The sequence below is a fragment of the Bufo bufo genome, chromosome 2, assembly GCF_905171765.1.
Source record: "Bufo bufo chromosome 2, aBufBuf1.1, whole genome shotgun sequence".
NCBI classification, from domain to species: Eukaryota; Metazoa; Chordata; class Amphibia; order Anura; family Bufonidae; genus Bufo; species Bufo bufo.
Window position 1 is genome coordinate 785,924,543 of NC_053390.1, and position 21,591 is coordinate 785,946,133.

Here is a 21,591-nt window from a genome sequence, read left to right on the forward strand (position 1 = left end):
AAAGTTTAAAAAAAACAACATAATTTTTTTTATTCAAATCACCCCCTTTCCAAATTTTATATGTAAAAATAAATACATAATAAAAAATAACCATAATTGGTATTGTTACATCCAAAAATGTCTGAACTATTAAAATATAAAAGTATTTTTCCTGTGGAGTGTAAGCCATAACAGAAAAAATAAAATAAAATGCGCAATTCGCCATTTTTTGGTTCCCCTGTTTCCCTAAATAAATTGAATACAAAAGGTATCAAAAGTCATATGTTCCCCAAAATGGTACCAAAATACACTACAGCAACCCCTGTTAAAAACAAGCCCTTGTTCTTAAGGTAGTAAAACATAAAAACGATATAAATTTGGTATCATTAGGTCATCGTGTCTTTCTTAGCTGCAGTAACAAAACCCTGGCAGGATTGTGTGTGCCTTTTTTTTCCAAATTCACCCAACAAAGCTACAATATGATGGTAATTAAAATGATGCCATAAAAAATACCACTTGTCCCGTAAAAAACAAGCTCTCGCATGACTAAGTGAAAGGTAAATTAAAAACGTTGTGTCTCTTGGAAGGCGGGTGTCATGGCCCACTCTGACGATGTGCGGAGGTCAGCCAGGATTGCAGCACGAGTCTAGTATTTGTTTTGATGCTGTGCTGGATCCGCCTCGCATCAGGTGCACTGGGTGGAGTCATTAGTTTAAATAGTCTCCAGCTAAAGTATTAAGGATTATACTCATCATTGTGGTCTTGGAAGCTAGGAAGGAAGGTTGGCTGTTTGTTCCTGCTCTCAGCAGATAAGTGTCTTTTCTTGTTTGGTTGTTTATGTCATCTTACCCGTCCAGGTTCTGTGCGAGCTGGCAGCTCCTTTCTCCCCACTTCACCATCTCAGGGGCTCCTGGCTCTTGTCCCCCAGGGAGGTTGTTTGTTCCTGAGGGCCTACGATACAAGGTGTTCAAGGAACATCATGATACTGTTCTCGCTGGACATCCTGGTGGTAAGTCCACCTGTGATCTGGTGTCCCGGAGGTTCTGGTGGCCAGGTTTGCGTAAGTGTATTGAGAATTACGTGGCAGCTTGTGAAACCTGCGCTCGGTCTAAGGTTGCTCATACTCGACCGCCTGGTTCACTTCTTCCATTGTCTATTCCATCTCGTCCTTGGACACATTTGTCCATGGACTTTATTACGGACCTACCGAGTTCCTCCGGGAGAACAGTGATTTTGGTGGTAGTCGATCGTTTCAGTAAAATGGCTCACTTTATACCACTAACAAGTCTGCCTAACGCTAAGACTCTTGTGCAGATTTTTGTGGATAATATTGTTAAAAACGAAAACGCAGATTGGTGCAGTCCTTAAAGGGGTTGTGTCACTTCAGCAAGTGGCATTTATCATGTAGATAGCAGAAGGAGGCGGTACTCCACTGGTTTTCTGGAGAAGGTGCTCTTTTGATCAGCTCTTTTGAGCGCCGTAGCCTTCTCACAGCTTTCCCTAGGACAGTGACATCATGTTCGTGTGTTCCGTGGCCTAGGAGTAGCTCAGCCCCATAGAAGTGACTGGGACTGAGCCCGATACCAAGCACAGCCGCTATACAATGTACGGCGCTGTGCTTGGTGAGCACGGAGAAGGCTGCAGCGCTCACAGGAGCATCGGTGCCTTCTCAAACAGCTGATCGGCTGAGGATAGGACATGAGTTATACAATTTTGGAAAACCCTTTTAAATATAGACGTTTCATTTACAGTAGGTCAGCAATGCATAGGTTAAAGGAAAAAACACATGCAGGAATGATGGGCTTTTTTCTTCTAAGGCCGGTTTCACGCTTTTTTGGTTTCCAGTTTTGAGATCCGGCAGAGTATCTCAAAACCGGGCCAAAACGGTTCCATTTTGTCAAAACTAGTTCAAAACTGATCAGGGTGCGCTCCGTTCCGTTTTGTTGTGTGGCGCTGTTTTATGCAGAAAGCAGCCATGTTTCCGTAATCCTTTAAGAAACTGCTTCAGGATTTTCCTTATTTTTCAGGAAGTGGATCAGTGCACGCGACGCGGGCCAGATGGGCTACAGATCCTTGAGCAGGATCATTGGTAGGAGGGTGACCGTGACAATGACGTATGGCCGGTTTCAAGGAACCTTGGTGCTTGTTGACCGTGATCAGACTGTCATGCTGAGTAAAGGTAGGTCGGTAAAATGTAGCTGTAATATGGCCTCGGGCAGGAGGCTGGACTTCGTCTGCCACTATGTAGTGCTCAGTGGGGCACCGTAGGTTGGAGATGTGTAAAATAAGAGGCATATGCAGGAACAATAGGGCCCCATAGAAATATGTGGGTGGCCTTTTATGGGTCTTTAACCTCTTGGTGTCCAACGATCATACATGTATGTCATTGGTAGCTAAGGAGTGTATAGAGTGGGCTCAGGAGCTGAGCTTGCTCCGTACAGTGTTACACAGCGGACAAGCACAGAGGCCCAGATTGGAGATGACTCTGATCCCGACCCTTTAACTCCTCAATTTTCATGGTCATAGTGACTGCGGCATCTAAAAGGTTAGACAGAGGGAAAGCACTCCCTCTGCTCTCGGATCAGCGCCCCTGCGATGTGGTGTAATCATAGGGTGCTAGTCAGTAGCTTTGGCAGCTGGGAGTCTCCTGAAGGCCTTTGTCGGGGGTATAATGAAATGGCAGTAAAATTACTATTCAACGGCAATACAGAAATATCGCCTCCGCCGGAGACTTCATTGGTGCATGCACAGTTCATTTAGGAGGCTCTACCTGCTGAGTGCTGCACTGCGCAAGCGCCAATGACATCAGCCTCCTCCTGGAACAGAAGACTTTCAGCTTTACTTCTAGATCAGCGAAGCCGAGCGTCTTCTGTTCCAGGAGGAGGCTGATGTCATCGGCGCTTGCGCAGTGCAGCACTCAGCGGGTAGAGCCCACTGAAATCAACTGGACATGCGCCAATGAAGTCTCACTGAACAGCTGGGAAGCCTGCCCTGTCAATCAGGGTAGAGTGCCATGGCAGATAGGAGGAGCAGTGCTCCAAGTGGCTAGGCCAACCCCTCAGTGCTCCAATCACCTAATTTGCATATTAAAGTAAACTATTTGCTGCAACAAAACATCAGTAGAGGGCTCATTTTATTCTCCATGATGAACCCTACGAGGCAGCATGACTGCTTTCGGCTACTTTCAAATGTGCAATTTGTATTTCCGTTCTTCTGCTCCGTTATAGGATTCGCATGCATGACTTTTCTCTCCGCTTCCAAAACATTCTCCTGAACGGAAATCTAACGGGTCCCATTATAGTCAATGGGGACTTTTAGACTCCGTTTGCCTCCGCTATCTGCCGAATCCCCCCCCCCCTTCCGTTATTTTCGTTATTCCGCTCCTATAACGGAGCAGAATAACAGGAATACAAAGCGTATATGTGAAAGCAGCCTTAAAGGGGTTGTTTAAGGTGACAGATGCTCTTTAAGTAGTTAAGCCTAAGAGGACATAATCAGGTCCTGTGCATGAGGCCTCATTCTGACAGTAACATTGTGTTGGGGAATTGTTATTCATGCTCTTCTGTAACGACTAAACAGAAATCAAGAGAAAAGGAAAATCCCCAGTAAGTCCTTGCCATGACACGAGCTCCTACAGACCGCATCCGCTTCCAATATTTCCCATCCCCTTCCTTTGGCTACTTGGACATCCTTTTGGGTTTTTTCTGTCTCTTTTGCCTGGCAATACTTTTCTGCTAAATTTGGCATTTTTGGAGGCGATGATTCTTTTAGTGTGGCCGATGACTACTCTCCGCTGTGTGTTACGTGATGCTGGTGAGCGTCCTCCACTAATCCCAGCCCACATTTACTTTGGAAGCCTTTCGTTTTCCATTCCTTGTTCCCATGAGGAGCACATTGTGTAACTTGTGGGATGTTATTACTAGGATTACTTCACTGTTCTTTTATAAAGTGGGTTTCCTTCCTTTCTGGACCCTTGTTAAGGCTAGGTTCATAACTTATAGTCATCACTTAAAGGGATGCTCCACCTTTTGAGCAAAGTTTGGGTCCTAGCTGGACCTGTGGAGGGAAGCATACTTAGCCTTCTCCCCGCCACTCACGGTGCTCCAGTCCCCGCTTATTAGCTTGTCTAGCTGGCTTTGTATAGGGATCACGTGTGCTGCTGAAGCCAATAATGACCGCAGCTGTGACGCGTCCCTCCAAACGGCTGTGACCGAGTGACATGCTGCTTGTTGGACTTGTCACCGAAGTGGACTGGAGAAGCTCATATGGAAGGAGCCAGAACTGAACTGTGGGGGCGCAGGTAAGTATGCTTACCTCCAAAAGTCGGGAGGGGGAGGACGCAAAATTTGTCCAAAGGAAAACCCCTCTGGGACCAGGCAATTTTAGTTTTTTACTCGCCGCTTTCCGAGAGCCTTAAAGGGGTTGTGTCACTTCAGCAAGTGGCATTTATCATGTCAAGAAAGTTAATGCAAGCCACTTACTAATGTATTATGATTGTCCATATTGCTACCTTTGCTGGCTGGATCCATTTTTCCATCACATTTTACCATAGTTCCATGGTCACGACCACCCTGCAATCCAGCAGCAGTGGCCGCGCTTGCACATTATATGAAAAAGCGTCAGCCTCTCTGGTGGCCGGGACCGTGGCAGCTCACATAGGTTGGAAGGTTGGCGCTTTTTTCTCTAGTGTGCAAGCACGGCCACCACTGCTGATGGATTGCAGGGTGGTCGTAACTCGTAACCATGAAAACGAGCATTGTATAATGTGATGATGAAAGATGAATCCAGCCAGCAAAGGAGGCAATATGGACAATCACAATACATTAGTAAGTGCCTTGTATTAACTTTCTCTACATGATACATGATTGTATTTGCTGAAATGAGACAACCCCTTTAACTTTTTAAATTTTCTGTGCCATATAAAGGCTGGAGCAGGAACGGTGAGCGATCAGTTAGGTGAGTATGACTTATTTTATAATTTGTCATTGATCTGAGCCGGACAACCCCAATACATATAGGAATATTTCCTGCTGATTTTGATGTATTAATTAATGTATTTCTCTGTTTTGCAGTTACGGATTTGACAACGAATATTACAAAGCCTGGAGTTCAACTGTTTTTTGCATCTGAAATCTTAAGTGGTAATTTTCTGTATTCAGGGGGGGATATTATTGGTATACATCAAGAGAGACTGTCGGGACCCTCAGTCATGTCCAGCTGCCATTTACCCTCAGTCATGGAAGGATGGCACCTACTACTAGGACAATGATTTTACATGAACGCTATAACTTCTTACATCCTAGCCCAGGGATCAGACATATTCGGCACTCCAGCTGTTGTGAAACTACAACTCCCAGCATGCAAACATGCTCGGCTGTTCTTCTAACTCCCACAGAAGTGAATGAAGCATTCTGAGAGTTGTAGTTTCTAAGCAGCTGGAGGGCCGGAGTTTGCTTATCCCTGTCCTAGCCACAAAGCATGGACATAACCTCCAGAAAATCCTGTGTTTTCAGCCTTACACCAGTGATCTATGGAATTGTTTTAAATGGAATTGCTCGTGGCAGACAGTTCCTAAAGTAGGGCCACATAATAGCTATGTAGCAGTGTTGCTTCCATTCATTTCAATGGGAACAGCACAGAGGACCGAGCTGTGTAGTTCTGATGGCAACTTCCAATGTTGGAGCTGCTTTGTAAGAGCTGATCGGCGGGGTGTCAGACCCCTGTTGATCAGAGATTGACCTATCCTGGAATACCCCGTTAATTGCCTTAGTCGCCCTCCCCTGCACCCGCTCTAGTTCAACTTTGTTCTTCTCGCACACAATATTCCACTTGTGGTCAGACCAATGATTTGTACAGAGGCAATACTATGTTTTTGTCATGAGCATCTAAGCCTCTTTCGGTGCATGCCATGATGTTATTTGCTTTGGCAGGAGCTGATTGGCATTGGTCACTAAAGTTGAATTTACTGTCCACCAATGACCAAAGTCTTTTTTAGTGGCAGTTTTACCCAGTGTTTTGCCATTACATTATGTTTCAGCTCCAGTGTGTAACTTTACATTTATCCACAATAATCTTCATTTTTCATTTCCCTGCCCGAGCTTAAAATGTCCCAAAATCCCCCTGTAATATTATATAAACCCCCTCTGTGTTTATTACTTTACAGAGCTCGGTATCATCTGCCAATAATGAAATTCCACTTTGTTTGTCCTCTACAAGGCCATTCATAAACATATTTATGTGGTACCCCGCTGGTAACTGGCACCCAGTGGGGTACACCAATTAGGCCAGTCTGAGAGGTGTTGCTGACTGAGCAGTCCCAAGGATTGCTGAATTGTGGACACTTGTGTGTGCCGTGGGGTTGTGTAGCCAGGACCCATAAGAAAGAGGCCACAAGCCACGTGTTCAGTTTCAGAAATGGAGCAGAGTGCTCACATTCACCTTGGAGCTGAAGTCTAAGCTTCGGACAGCTATCTGTGTATTGCCCCAACTAGTAGTTGGCGTACAGACCTCTGACTACAGACTACTATAAAATGTCTTTAGTGGATGAGCAGGTGAAATAGTTAGGCCCCTTTCACACGAGCGAGTTTTCCACGTGGGTGCAATGCGTGACGTGAACGCATAGCACCCGCACTGAATTCTGACCCATTCATTTCCAATTTTTTGTCACGCATCAGTTCTGCGTTGCGTGAAAAACGCAGCATGTTCTATATTCAGCGTTTTTCACGCAACCCCGGCCCCATAGAAGTGAATGGGGCTTCAGTGAATAACGCATTGTCCCAGTTCATGAGCACCGGGCTATAGTCAGATCCAAAGCCATTAGTATAAACCCTGTATGTATTGCATTATGATAGTATTTTATATAGCAGCCATTGTTTCACTGCTTCAGTGGATTTACAGAAGAAGGACGAGGAGGTTTGTCCCGAATTGGAGTCAAGCGACCAACCCATCACAAGAGAAAGGTGAGGAGCACGCCGTCACATAATGCTAGTCTGACTTTATCTGTCCTCTTTGTGTTTCATCTGAGAGATATACAGTTTATAATATTTTGAACACATACAATAAGCCCGTGTATTTTGCATAGAGAATTTGGTTAAGACACAGCCAGCAGCCCTTCCTAAACACTCCCACAAGGCTGTAAAATAACCAAAATCAGGTGACAGTCTGGAGCTGCTTCCTGTATGCACTGACCAGACGTTCACTAGAGAGGATTCTGTGTCTGCCCTCAGGTAATATAGTCAAATGAAATGAAATGCGGGTATCTTATAGGGTTAAATTAGACGGCTTCCTGTTCTCTTTCCATGGGGTAACCGATCAGCTGCGGGCGGGTACAGATTAACTCTTGGCTGTAAGGAAGATGTAGCATTACATGGGTCTCCAAATGAATGGGAGACCATGTGATACAATGTCTTGCTGTGTCTGTCACAGGGGGAACTGATAGGGGTCTTGAGGACGAACTTCAGAAAGGTCAAAGGATATCATCGGTGGAGGCCCAGAAGCTAGGACCCCTAGAGATTTCTAAAAGACAGCCAACTGCAGAGCTTTTCTGAGATCGATGACCTTTACAAGGAGTTGTGAGTGCGAGCACGGTCTCAGACAGTCCCATTGCGCGGCAGTGTGGAGATCTCTAAGCTGAAGGGGCAGGAGGCCTGTATGAGCTTTTAGGATGATAGGCCCCTTCATTTTAGTGTTTGATTGGACTTCAAGCTTACAGGCCATCAGCGATGATATCTTCTGACTTTTCGTGGGATTTGGTTGGAATTGTACCATTATATGAATGTATGCTACTGAAATTTTATTACGTTTTGTTTCGGTCTAGGAAAGTTTAGGATTAAACTTTCAAGTCTACTGCGGTAGACTTACATTAGGCCTACTTGCTAGTGAAAACTGGTGTTGCCTCCTTTATTGGAAACTGCACTCATCCTAAAACTAGAACAAATGTCCTCCTGCAGTAGGATTGACTAGAAATAACATTTTCATTTTGCCTCCTGCTGAGTGTATGTCCTGGGGGGAGGACATTGACTCCTTCCAATGGTTGTTATATGTGTCGTGTTCTTCTAGGGACAAGGCTGCCCCATTGCAGATGGTCGATGAGGCCCGGGATGTAGAAAGAAGACTGACAGTCTCTCACACTGATAACATCCAAGCTATAGAGACTGCAGGTATTTTGAAGATACCGGTAGAATTAAAGGGAACTTGTCACAAAGAAAATGCAAAAATAGCTACAGGCAGCAAGTTATAGAGCAGAAGGAGCTGAGCAGAGTGATATAAATGAATCCAGCCAGCAAAAAAAGCAATATGGACAATCACAATACATTAGTGAGGGCCTTGTATTAACTTTCTCTACGTGATAAATGCCACTTGCTGAGGTGAGAGAACCCCTTTAATGGGTTGTCCAGGATTTATTAACATTTCACACAACTTTGCATAAATCAATAGTATAAGTGACCACAAGAAACTCTGTAATATATTCAGTGAGAAATCAGCCTTGGGATATGACAAGGGAAAATAGCCAAGCCAAATATCCATCCGTAGACAGCCATTTCGGGCTGCGTGCCCCTCGTCTACAGATGGATATTTGGCTTGGACATTTTCACTTTTTGTATACGAAGGCTTGTTAAGAAAGTGGATTTTGACTCATAGGGAGCCACTTCTACAAGATGGCGCTAGCAAGATGGTTCTCTTTCCTTGGGAGATATCTCTTTGCATGTTATTTTCCCATAAATCATTGCTAAAAGTCTCCATACAAGGATGGTCTCTTTAAGAAGACTTAGCACACTGCTTAACCCGTGTGTATTATCAGTATCTGACCAGTGGGGATTTGACGCTTGGCACCCCCATCTATCAGTTATTTAAAGGGGCCACAGCTCTCAGAGTCTTCATAATATACCAAGCACAGCGCCGTACATAGTATAGTGGCTGTGCTTGGTATTGCACCTCAGTCCCATTCATTTGAATGGGACTGAGCTTCACCATGCCCATGTGACCAACAGACGTGATGTCAGCACCCTAGGAAGAGCCCTACGGCACTCGCCCAAGTGTTGTGGACTCTTTAAAATGCTGCTCGACAGAGGTGCCGGGAGTCAGACCCCCACCGATTAGATATTGATAACCTATCCTGAGGGTCATCAATATTTAAATAGTGCTGCACTTTTCATCCATTTTATATCCGTTCTCTTTGTTACAGTTAGTAAACTGGAGGTTAATTTCACAGTCATTGACCAGCTCCGGACAAAGTTTGGCAACGCTGTAAGTAACCACCCAGACATAGAAACCGCCGAGCACTACCTTCCGCCCAGTCCCATTTGGTTTGGACCTACCCATAATAATATTATAATTTACAGTCTGTTAGCAGCCACTTGTTCTTCTCCCAGCACGAAAATAATTTCCAGGTGGCACGCCTGTAATAACCACAAGTAATCTTACCAATCGTCATCTGGACCCAACCAAGCAAGTACTAAATTATTCTGGAACTTTATATAACCTCAGTCAGTACTTGCCTTTGTTGAATGTCTTTCTTGCCAGTAAACAGATTTGCAGGAGGGAATCTCAGCGGCGGTCTTTGGATCTCCGCAGATGGTGTCCCCAGCATCAGTTCACGGACTAGACTCGACTTAAAGGGGTTATCCAAACTATAAAACATTCCCCCCAATGCCCAGGGCCCCTCATATAGGTAATACTTACCCCACATCGCTCCTGATCCCCGCATGGCTGCAGCTGCTTCTCCCTGTCGCTCGGATCAAAACATCCGGCAATGGGGGGGGGGCAGCCAATACCAGGTCGTGATAGGGATGAGCCTCCCTGGTGTCACCCGAGATGCAGTGGCGGCTGTGCGGGGATCAGGAGCGGCGCGGATCCCGGGGAGTGGGATAAGCATAGCCTATATGAGGGGCCCGGGCATTTGGGGGGCATGTTTTATTGTTTGGGTAACCCCTTTAAAGAGAATGTATCAGAAAATTACCTATTGTTTAAAGGGACACTGTCACCTGGATTTCACTTACTGAGCATCACCACATCAGTCTCCACGATTTACATTAGAATATACTAGTATTAGTGCCCCGTGTCTTGTAATTTGTCTATAAAATAGCTTTTATTAAAATATGCTAATTACCTCGCCGACATAATGTGTTTGTTGCACCCGAAATCTCGCGCATGCGTCGTGGATACTCACGTCAGCGCCCGCGCGGTGTCCTGGCATCGGCCTCACAGAACGAAGTGCGCCAGCTTCGCTCCACCCGGAAATGCGCAAGATTTCGGGCGCAAAAAACACATTACGTTAGCGATGAGCAGTGAATAAATTAACAGTGGGGCGGTGCTGGGCTCCAAGATAATGGGCGCGGCTGGGCTCCAAGATAATGGGCGCGGCTGGGCTCCAAGATAATGGGCGCGGCTGGGCTCCAACGGCCGGAGGGACAGCCCCTTGGGCTCCTTATTGAGGTAATTAGCATATTAATAAAAGCGATTTTAGAGAAAAATTACAAGACACGGGGCACTGATAGTATATTATTTTATTATAAATCGTGGAGACTGATGTGGTGATGTTAATAGCTCAGTAAGTGAAATCCAGACGACAGTGTCCCTTTAAATCATGTTTTTGTGTTATACATATTTTTTAAAATTGTTGGTGGTTATTTTTAATTTTCCATGTCACTCTCTATATTAAAAAAAAAAAATCCTACAGTTTTCGCACTGGCCACAAAGCGCACCACTTTTTGGTCTGTACAGATCACTTTACTGCCGTTATCTGCTTATCATCACATGAAGGATTAGAATCAAATGTATGTATAGTGATAACACCAGATCACACCAGGTGATATCCATTTTATCTACTCCCTTCTGACCCCTGCACAGGTCACAGAGCACGCTAGAAAACTCTCCCATAGAAGTCAATAAGGTCCCCTCCTGTCCATTGTGTCTATGGCCCAAGTGGCAGCTGTAAAGCATATCTCTAAATGCATATCTCCTCCTTTCTTCACAGTTAGATCGCTGTAATCTCGCGATGCGCAAGCTCGCGCATGCGCAGTTCCTTCCCTGAGGCTGATGCCAGCACAGGGAAGGAACACTATACCGCCACTGCGCATGCACGAGCTCACACATCGCGAGATTACGGCAATCTAACTGTGAAGAAAGGAGGAGATTCGGAGGACGCAAGCGGTGCTGGGCTCCTTCACAGTAAGGGGGTGGCTGGGCACCAGGAAGGTTCGTACAGCCCCTTGGGCTCCTTACAAGGCTCATTTACATATCTCTAAAATCATTTTTTAAACAAAATAAAAGCACACAGCCCTATAGGACCGGTATATTGCGGACATGCTAGCGGCGATCTAGCCGTGCATGTCCACAGCTCTATAAACGAAAACGAGGTGACAGAATCCCTTTAAGAACAGCTCCGGCAAGATGGCCGCCCCCATAATCCTGTTCAAGACATAGAATTAAAAAAATCTGCAATCAGAAAATAAAAACTGTTTAGAAAAAAGGATCTGTGTTACCAGCTGGTTTTAAATCTCAGAAAACTAATGTTGTTGACACATTCCCTTTAATGTCTTTGTCAATTTCGGAAACCAGTCATTGGCACCCCCTGTTATAAAAAAAAACGTTAAATCATCAATGGTTGTTTGCGACAAAACATTTTCTGAAAGCGTAATAAAGTTTTGGCCGTAATACCCCGTCTGCGTTTATTTTGCTTATGGCTGTTTTTAGTATGAGATAGAAAACGAATATTCCAGCGACGCCTGTTTAATACATTTCTCCTCGACCCGAGTATGCATAGGGATTCTCTGTCTATTTGTGGACTTATTTTAAGCCCATTTTTTTTCCATAGTTTATAAAAGAAAACTGGATTTAGTATTATGCAGCTATTAACAATTCAGAAATTATTTTTCGTGGTGGAAATTTTTGTCTAATTTAGAGTTGGAAGGGGATGTAATAATATACTGTGTAATGACATAAACACTTGAAAACCCTTCTCTTTTTCCCCGATTAGATTGAGGATATTCAGTGCCAGCCTGTCATTGGTTTGGCCTCTGCTGGATCCAACGTGTGCCGTCAGGGGAGTCTGTATTCTCTTCAGGTAAAGCCAGTTATATGGAGGGTCTCTAATTTAAAGGGTTTTGCCCACCCCCTATTTACTGACGGAGATGGAGTCTGCAATACAGTGGCGCCCATAGACTTTTTTGCTATACCTCTGCATGCCTCCAACTTTATACTTTCCTTTTGAATCCAACAGAAAAAAAAAAAGCCGTGCCATAGATGCCATTTTACGGAACTAAACTCCATAGTAAAGGGCCACATGTGGTGGCGCGCGGAGCCCCTGCGCTGTGTCCATGAGGTCTATGCTGGTGTCTCACAGGATGGTTGCTGTACCTGTACTTTCAAAAATCTTTTGACGTGTCATAGTGACATATCAAAGGTTATGATCAGAGAGGGTTAAATGCTCAGTCCCCTGTTGATCCCTAAAACGAGGGGCTAGAAGCGATTACACAGAGCGCTGTCTCTCCTTATGGCTGTGTGAGTGCTTCTATCTCCTTGTTTTAGTGATCTGTGGGGGTCTCGGCACTTGGACCCCCAATGATATGATATATGTAAATTGATATGTGCCATTTAGACTGGATTTACATGTAGCTATAGTAAATGGGAGCATCGCTGGAGTAACCAGTCATGGCCACTACACAGTGCCTGATTCTGGGGCCCGAGCTTGTGAAGACAGCTGAATGGCGCGAGTGCTGGAAGTCGGGCCCCGATAATCTCATGCGGGGGACCTATTTTATCAATAGATAAGTCCTGGACAATAATTCCTTTAATGTCACTAGCTCTAGTGGTTCAGAGTACAAAAAGGGTTAAAACCTGGTGGTCTAGCGTAGAAGATGGTAAATATCGTATTGCCCGAAGGTCTAGGGGTTATTCGTTGGTGATTTTGGGAACAATAAGGAGTTAAAGGAGGTGTCCGGGCTTAGAAAACATGGCTGCTTTCTTCCAAAAAATAATGTCAGACAGGTGTATAATGGAGCGGGGCTGCAATGCCACACCCAACCCACGGACAGATGTGGCGCTGTTTCTGGAAGAAAGCAGCCATGTTTTTCTAATCCTAGACACCCCTTTTAGTGCCTGGTGGTCAGTTGGTTTACTCATCAGTGTTTTGGTGTATCCTCACGTAAAGGGGTTGTCTCACTTCAGTAAGTGGCATTTATCGTGTAGAGGAAGTTAATACAAGGCACTTACTAATGTATTGTGATTGTCCATATTTCTTCCTTTGCTGGCTGGATTCATTTTTCCATCACATTACACACGGCTCGTTTCCATGGTTCTAACCACCCGGCAATCCATCAGTGGAGGCCATACCTGCACAATATAGGATAAAGCACCAGCCTATGTGTCTCCCATGGTCCCGGCCTCCAGAGAGGCTGACGCTTTTGCCTATAGTGTGCAAGCACGACCACCACTGATGGATTGCAGGGTGGTCGGTAACCATGGAAACAAGCAGTGTATAATGTGATGGAAAAATGATTCCAGCCAGCAAAGGAGGCAATATGGACAATCACAGTACATTAGTAAGTGCCTTGTATTAACTTTCTCTACATGATAAATCCCACTTACTGAAGTGAGACAACCCCTTTAAGACTTTTCTTGTGACGTTCCATGATTTGTAATACCTTACCAGCTTGGTAATAGGTTGCCCTGTCACTTTTTTCTATCCCAATTCCTCTTCTAGGTGGCAACCAAAAAACACGTTTTCCTTTTTGATATAGCGGTACTTGGAGAAAGCGTCTTTAAATGGGGACTGAAGGCTGTACTGGAGGACAAATCAGTTTTGAAGGCAAGTATGACGGCATCGATTCTTTTATTTGGGTATAGGCTTTAGGTGTACTAAACTCATTTTTAACCACTTCCAGACATCCTCCATATACAGTACAGACCAAAAGTTTGGACACACCTTCTCATTCAAAGAGTTTTCTTTATTTTCATGACTATGAAGGCATCAAAACTATGAATTTACACATGTGGAATTATATACATAACAAACAAGTGTGAAACAACTGAAAATATGTCATATTCTAGGTTCTTCAAAGTAGCCACCTTTTGCTTTGATTACTGCTTTGCACACTCTTGGCATTCTCTTGATGAGCTTCAAGAGGTAGTCCCCTGAAATGGTCTTCCAACAGTCTTGAAGGAGTTCCCAGAGATGCTTAGAACTTGTTGGCCCTTTTGCCTTCACTCTGCGGTCCAGCTCACCCCAAACCATCTCGATTGGGTTCAGGTCCGGTGACTGTGGAGGCCAGGTCATCTGGCGCAGCACCCCATCACTCTCCTTCATGGTCAAATAGCCCTTACTTTCAAAGTTTTCCCAATTTTTCGGCTGACTGACTGACCTTAATTTCTTAAAGTAATGATGGCCACTCGTTTTTCTTTACTTAGCTGCTTTTTTCTTGCCATAATACAAATTCTAACAGTCTATTCAGTAGGACTATCAGCTGTGTATCCACCTGACTTCTCCTCAACGCAACTGATGGTCCCAACCCCATTTATAAGGCAAGAAATCCCACCTGTGAAGTGAAAACCATTTCAGGGGACTACCTCTTGAAGCTCATCAAGAGAATGCCAAGAGTGTACAAAGCAGTAATCAAAGCAAAAGGTGGCTACTTTGAAGAACCTAGAATATGACATATTTTCAGTTGTTTCACACTTGTTTGTTATGTATATAATTCTACATGTGTTAATTCATAGTTTTGATGCCTTCAGTGTGAATCTACAATTTTTCATAGTCATGAAAATAAAGAAAACTCTTTGAATGAGAAGGTGTGTCCAAACTTTTGGTCTGTACTGTATGTGAGGTCTTTAAAGAAGGGGCCTGCTCAGGGCACAGCAGACAACTCCCATTACAGGCTTTTAACCTCTCAGATGCCACTGTCAGTTGTTGCTACCATGGCATCTGAGTGGCCATCATTTATCAGGAGCAAACTGTTCTCCCTCACCAAACGACCGCCCTTCCTCATTGTCCTAGGATCTTCTGAAGGCAGGGTTTAATAGGATCATAACAATTTTCCAATAAAAAGTTTAAACCCGCTAGGGGAGACTAAAAATAAAAGAAAGGCCTCATATACACGACAGTATTTTGGGGCTGCGTCTAATCCGCATTTCGTGCAAATTACAAACGCACCCATTCTCTTCTATGGGAGCGCCAAAATTGCGGACAGCAAACACGTCATCTGTGTGCTGTCTGCATCCGTGCAGCCATTGTGCAAATTATAGAACATGTCCTTTTCTTGTCTGTTTTGCATCCAGGCGCATGAGACCTAAAAGTTTTTAAAAAAAAAAATTAAAAAAATTATAAAAAAAAATCTAATCACCACCCCTTTCCTATTTTACATATTAACAGTAAAAAAAATATAATTGGCATTGCCACATCAGAAAATGCTAAACTATAAAAAAAAAAAAAAAAAATGTCCCGTGTGGTGAGCGCCGTAACGAAAAAAAAGAATATTCAGAATCAATAAATCAATGTTTGTTGGTAGCAATTTTTTTTATAAATTATCCAAAAATCATACATACTCCAGAATCGTACCAATGAAAACTACAGCTCACCCTGCAAAAAAGAGGCTATGTACAGCTCCATAGATGGAAATATAAAAATGGGTGTCAGAACATGGCGATGCATAAAATTAGATTTTTGTACTTACGGTAAAATTCCTTCCTCATTGGGGGACACAGCACCATGGGTACACGCCCAGCTGTCACTAGGAAGATGGTCTATTTGTTCCAATAGTAGGAGAGAGAAAACAAGAACTAAGAACCAAAATGTCCTTTACCCAGAAAGGAAAATAGAACAACAGTCTCAGGACAGGAACACAAAAAAAGAATAGAGGGCGGATCTGTGTCCCCATTGAATTGAACGAGAAAGAGTTTTTATGATAAGTACAAAAATCTAAATTTCTCGTTAATATGGGACGTCCAAAAGCAGTCCCAGAGGGTGAGAAGAGAACGGCCATGCGAACGGTTTAGCAGTTTAGCGCACAGGTACTGGTAGAACTGTATGACCCAAACAGGCATCCGCAAAGGCCACAGAATGTATCTGGTCCTACAGCAGGCTAGAAATATGAGACCTGGAAAGGGGAGCTAGGAAGAAGATATGAAATGGCTTAGGGCTTATTATGCACACGACCGTGTGCTGGCCGGGCCCGCAAACAGCGGGTCCGCAAAATACAGGCCCCGGCTGTTCTGGCACCGTATAATGGATGTGGACCCATTCACCTGAATGGGTCCGCTATCCGAAAAGGTCGGTGAGAAACGAAGGCAAGGAACCCCACGGAAGAACTACAGATTGCTTCCATGGGGTTTCTACTCCGCACCGCAAAAAAGTAGTGTATGCACTACTTTTTTGCAGTGTGGACCATTGGATGCGGATCGCGGACCCCATTCAAGTGAATAGGTCCGCGATCCGCATGCGGCGGCCTCAGTCAGCAGCACAGGCCCGGCCAGCACACGGTTGTGTGCATGAGCCCTTAGTCAAAGAAAATGCTAGTTGTCCAAACCACCTGGAAACCTACAGGAAGAAACTGAAGAGGGAGATGTACAGATGGAAGAAAATGTACATAAGGGTAACCCAAACCCAGCAAAGAACAAGTGCCTACTGGAGAAACAGGGGGAAGGAGGCTGCGAGAACCAGGGTCCACCACGAGGAGCACTACTGAAAGGCATCCACTGGAAAAACTGCAGTCAATAACTCCCAGGAATGTCAATGCTGTCAGACTGCAGATGGTATAGTCAGATAGGATAGAGCTGGATGCCATAAAAAAAAAAAAAAAGATCTAGAAACAACAGAACAAAAAAGAAAAATAGAATGGTCCATTCAGGTGAGACATAGAACCAATTAGAAGAGAAAATGCCAAGAAAAGGGCAAGATTAGTCCTGAACCAAAGGAATACCCACAGTGGAAAAGGGCTAACAGGAGACCCTGAGAAATACCCACCATCAGAAAAGAAAGACGATTCCCTAGAGCAGTGATGGCGAACCTATGGCACGGGTGCCAGAGGCGGCACTCAGAGCCCTCTCTGTGGGCACCCGTGCCTTGGAAAAAGTCTATGGTGTACCAATATGCTTTAGACTTTTCCTGCCATTCATCAGCACAGGATGCACTATGAACAGCACAGGCAGCACACTGAATGTAGGCTATTAAGCTATTATAGCTAAATGATAAAGTACATGGAAGATGTACTATATTGGTATTCAGGTTAAATTGCTGTGTTGGCACTTTGCGATAAATAAGTGGGTATTTGGTTGCAGTTTGGGCACTCGGTCTCTAAAAGGTTCACCATCACTGCCCTAGAGCATGGATGGGAAGGAACCCTACTGGGAAAACAACCAGGCAAGAAAATCCCCGAACTGTCCCAGACTAAAGAATTGTTATGACCATGGCAAACACCTAGGAGAGAGCCCAGGAGAAAACGTCTGGGCAAAGGGGGAAACGGAAGAGGCACTGGTGAGCTAGACATATTGAGATATTGAATAGCAAGAGAGAGCAAGACTACCTTCTCTGCAGGCCCAGTGGAAGAAGATGAAGCACCCTAGGAGCTGGAATTAGTGGGAATCCTATCCTGCTTGGAGGAACAACCCCTGGGGAAAAGGGGGTCCGTAGCGATGGCTAGGAGGAAAGAACCCCTGGGGGAAAAGGGGGTACATAGCAATGGCTTGGAGGAGATAACCAAAAAACAGGAAGATGCATTCAAACAAGCAGTTGGTCAACTGAAGGGCGTACCTAGTGAACTTAATAAGAAAAAGGCCAGAATAAGGTCCCTGAAAAGGAATGTACACTACTCACAATGACGGATGACCCGCATTTAAGGGAGGAACCTGTGAAATCCAAGCTGATGGATGAGAAATCTGGGTCAGAGTGGAGGCTAGAGAAGCTGCAGGATGGAAAAAATGTGATTCCTGAGAATCGAGCCTTGGAGAACTTGAATTGGATATATCAGTTGACTGTAAGGCAAGTTAAAACCCCTGGCCACTGGAAGTGTCAGGAAGAATGATTGCAAGTCACAGACCGCAGACACTGAGAGTATTCAATCAAGGAAGGACAATTTAAGGAGGGACAATTCCCATACCTTGAGAAAAGGGCCATCGAAGGAATAGTCAAGAAGAACGTAGAACAGAATCTACAAACTGGAGCAAAAAGCTCCTATGTGCTGGGACCTGATTGTGAGGAGAGGGAAAACGGCTACAAACCCATAATTTAGACAGTCCAGAGTACGTTGGAATAGGGAACCCAAGTGAGGGTAACCTGCCAGAGGCCCAAGTAGACTCCAGAGGACTGGGCAAAATCAGGCAAAAAATAATCAGGTTATCAAAAGAAAAATAGAGTGTAGCAATAGCAGCTAACGTGTCATGTCAGGTATAGTGGATCAGCAGAGAAGATGTCCCGCGGCGCAAGAAACCATCCAATAGTTTGAATCAAATTCAGAGGTTTTTATTCTGCAAGTGGTACAACGTGTTTTGGAGCGTGGTCCCCTTCGTCAGGTACAGAATGCTTGCATACAGTATTGTGATTGTTACATACATATAAATACCCCCAAAAAAATCAAAAAACACTGAATTGGTGGTCAAGGGGGGTGGGAATGGGTGGTGACATGGAACAAAAATGAATATGCTAGGTTTTTATAAATTTTTAATAAAAGACTAATGTGAGAGCATGAGAAGGGTTAAAAAACGTTGGTGGGGTGAGTAGTGTGCGAAAACTATTCCTATTTAACAAAGTAGAAGCCTCTTTGGCGATGCCCGTTGCTTGCCGAGGCAATCGCGGTGTGGAAGCGCTCACGTGACCCGGATCCGTGGTCATGTGATCTCAGGGGCGGGCACGTGAACGCCGCTGCCCAGCAACGAGACGCTGAGGCAGCCCGACGCGATCAGACAGTATGTGCTGGCGGGAGGAGAAGCGCCACGGCACAGGAAGCTAGAAGGATCCCTGTCAGTATTAGGCTGGTAGTATATGCGTGTGTAGGGTGATATATCTGCCGTGTTGAACAGAGTCAAACACTTGCAGTAAAGACCCCAAAGAAAAAATGAGGGAAAACGAGCGCCAAACCCTGTGTCAAAGAACAGTTGAAAAATAGAAAGTGGAATAAGAGTAGAAGGCACCAATTGCAGTGATAACTACTATGTTGCACAAAATATATCATAAAGCATTAGAGTGGAGTAAGGATGATGGGTACTCCGGATAGAAGAACCTGGATATACAAGGCTAGTAGAGAAGGGACCGACTAAAACCATGTAAGCATAGTAAAAATAATAATATAGTAAAAATAATAATATAAATAGTATAATAAAATTTGTGTAAACAATGTGGAGTGCCCCTTACTACAGTTACACACAGATGAATAAATAAAACTCACTTCACTGGGGGGTAGTCATCAGGATAAGCATAATACACCTGTGACTTGAACCCCCCCGGCCAGGATCGCATGTAGAATCGTAGTGATGGAAGGCAGCAAAAATCCAGTGCTTCTGATCAATCACCTTTAATATGCATATGTGGCTCGACGCGTTTCGGGGACAACAATTCCCCTTCCTCAGGAGCATTACATACAACGCGTCGAGCCACATATGCATATTAAAGGTGATTGATCAGAAGCACTGGATTTTTGCTGCCTTCCATCACTACGATTCTACATGCGATCCTGGCCGGGGGGGTTCAAGTCACAGGTGTATTATGCTTATCCTGATGACTACCCCCCAGTGAAGTGAGTTTTATTTATTCATCTGTGTGTAACTGTAGTAAGGGGCACTCCACATTGTTTACACAAATTTTATTATACTATTTATATTATTATTTTTACTATATTATTATTTTTACTATGCTTACATGGTTTTAGTCGGTCCCTTCTCTACTAGCCTTGTATATCCAGGTTCTTCTATCCGGAGTACCCATCATCCTTACTCCACTCTAATGCTTTATGATATATTTTGTGCAACATAGTAGTTATCACTGCAATTGGTGCCTTCTACTCTTATTCCACTTTTTATTTTTCAACTGTTCTTTGACACAGGGTTTGGCGCTCGTTTTCCCTCATTTTTTCTTTGGGGTCTTTACTGCAAGTGTTTGACTCTGTTCAACACGGCAGATATATCACCCTACACACGCATATACTATCTTGTTAAGTGTCTGTAATCACAAACACTTTCTGGAGCTGCCTTCCCCTCCCTCTCCCTCATATTCTCTTTCTCCTTTTTCCACCACCCCTGTCGGCGCCCCGATTTTTCATTCCTTTGGGATACTCCGTGATCCCTACGGGTCTGAATTAACTTCCCCTTTTTTCTCTGTTCTTTATAGTATTAGGCTGGCAGGGGGATCTAAATGGGGCACATGCAGGGGCACATTAATGTTCAAAAAGATGCATAAATTATTCAAAAGATGCAACAATTGGGTAACAAGGGAAAATATATAAACAAATAAATAAAGCAAAAAGACAAAAAACTATGAGAAGTCAATAGACTACAGGGTGGCCCATTTATATGGATACACCTTAATAAAATGGGAATGGTTGATGATATTAACTTCCTGTTTGTGGCACATTAGTATATGTGAGGGGGGAAACTTTTCAAGATGGGTGGTGACCATGGCGGCCATTTTGAAGTCAGCCATTTTGAATCCAACTTTTGTTTTTTCAATAGGAAGAGGGTCATGTGACACATCAAACTTATTGGGAATTTCACAAGAAAAACAATGGTGTGCTTGGTTTTAACGTAACTTTATTCTTTCATGAGTTATTTACAAGTTTCTGACCACTTATAAAATGTGTTCAACGTGCTGCCCATTGTGTTGGATTGTCAATGCAACCCTCTTCTCCCACTCTTCACACACTGATAGCAACACCGCAGGAGAAATGCTAGTACAGGCTTCCAGTATCCGTAGTTTCAGGTGCTGCACATCTCGTATCTTCACAGCATAGACGATTGCCTTCAGATGATACGAGATGTGCAGCACCTGAAACTACGGATACTGGAAGCCTGTGCTAGCATTTCTCCTGCGGTGTTGCTATCAGTGTGTGAAGAGTGGGAGAAAAGGGTTGCATTGACAATCCAACACAATGGGCAGCACGTTGAACACATTTTATAAGTGGTCAGAAACTTGTAAATAACTCATGAAAGAATAAAGTTACGTTAAAACCAAGCACACCATTGTTTTTCTTGTGAGATTCCCAATAAGTTTGATGAAAAACATGAATGAATTAATGAATGATGGGAAAAGGTGTCACAACTAATACAAAACACCAATTGGAAGGACTCATACTACTAGTTAACCCTGCGTGTGACGTCTCTACACTCAAATATTCAACACGACCTGGGCATCAAATGCACAGAATTGTTTGTTGACAAAGACGACCAAATGCCACAGGATCAAAAAACTTTTATTCTGAAAAGCATCCATTTCATCCTCACCCATAACGTTTTCAAATTTCAAGACACCATGGGCCAGATTTATCATTAGCTCAAGTCAGAACAATGGAGTGAAAAAGCGCAAAACAATGCTCAAACGCTAAAACTGCGCACAAATTTGCGACTTTTTTCAGCTCTGCACTATGCTCGCCAGTTTTCTGAAAGTGGGCGTGTTTTCTTATGTAAATTAATCTC

At 44.0% G+C, this 21,591-nt stretch overlaps 1 protein-coding gene across 1 annotated transcript in view; it reads left to right on the top strand.

Moving 5' to 3' along the window:
• LOC120991058 (piRNA biogenesis protein EXD1-like) overlaps nt 1-21,591 on the top strand; it is a 40,882-nt gene that overhangs the window by 2,400 nt on the left and 16,891 nt on the right. The window contains exons 2-8 of the mRNA XM_040419951.1: nt 2,007-2,158; nt 5,052-5,120; nt 6,866-6,938; nt 8,038-8,138; nt 9,164-9,225; nt 11,957-12,043; nt 13,682-13,786. Of these exons, the coding sequence (XP_040275885.1) occupies nt 2,007-2,158; nt 5,052-5,120; nt 6,866-6,938; nt 8,038-8,138; nt 9,164-9,225; nt 11,957-12,043; nt 13,682-13,786 (649 nt within the window). The remainder of the gene's footprint in view (nt 1-2,006; nt 2,159-5,051; nt 5,121-6,865; nt 6,939-8,037; nt 8,139-9,163; nt 9,226-11,956; nt 12,044-13,681; nt 13,787-21,591) is intronic.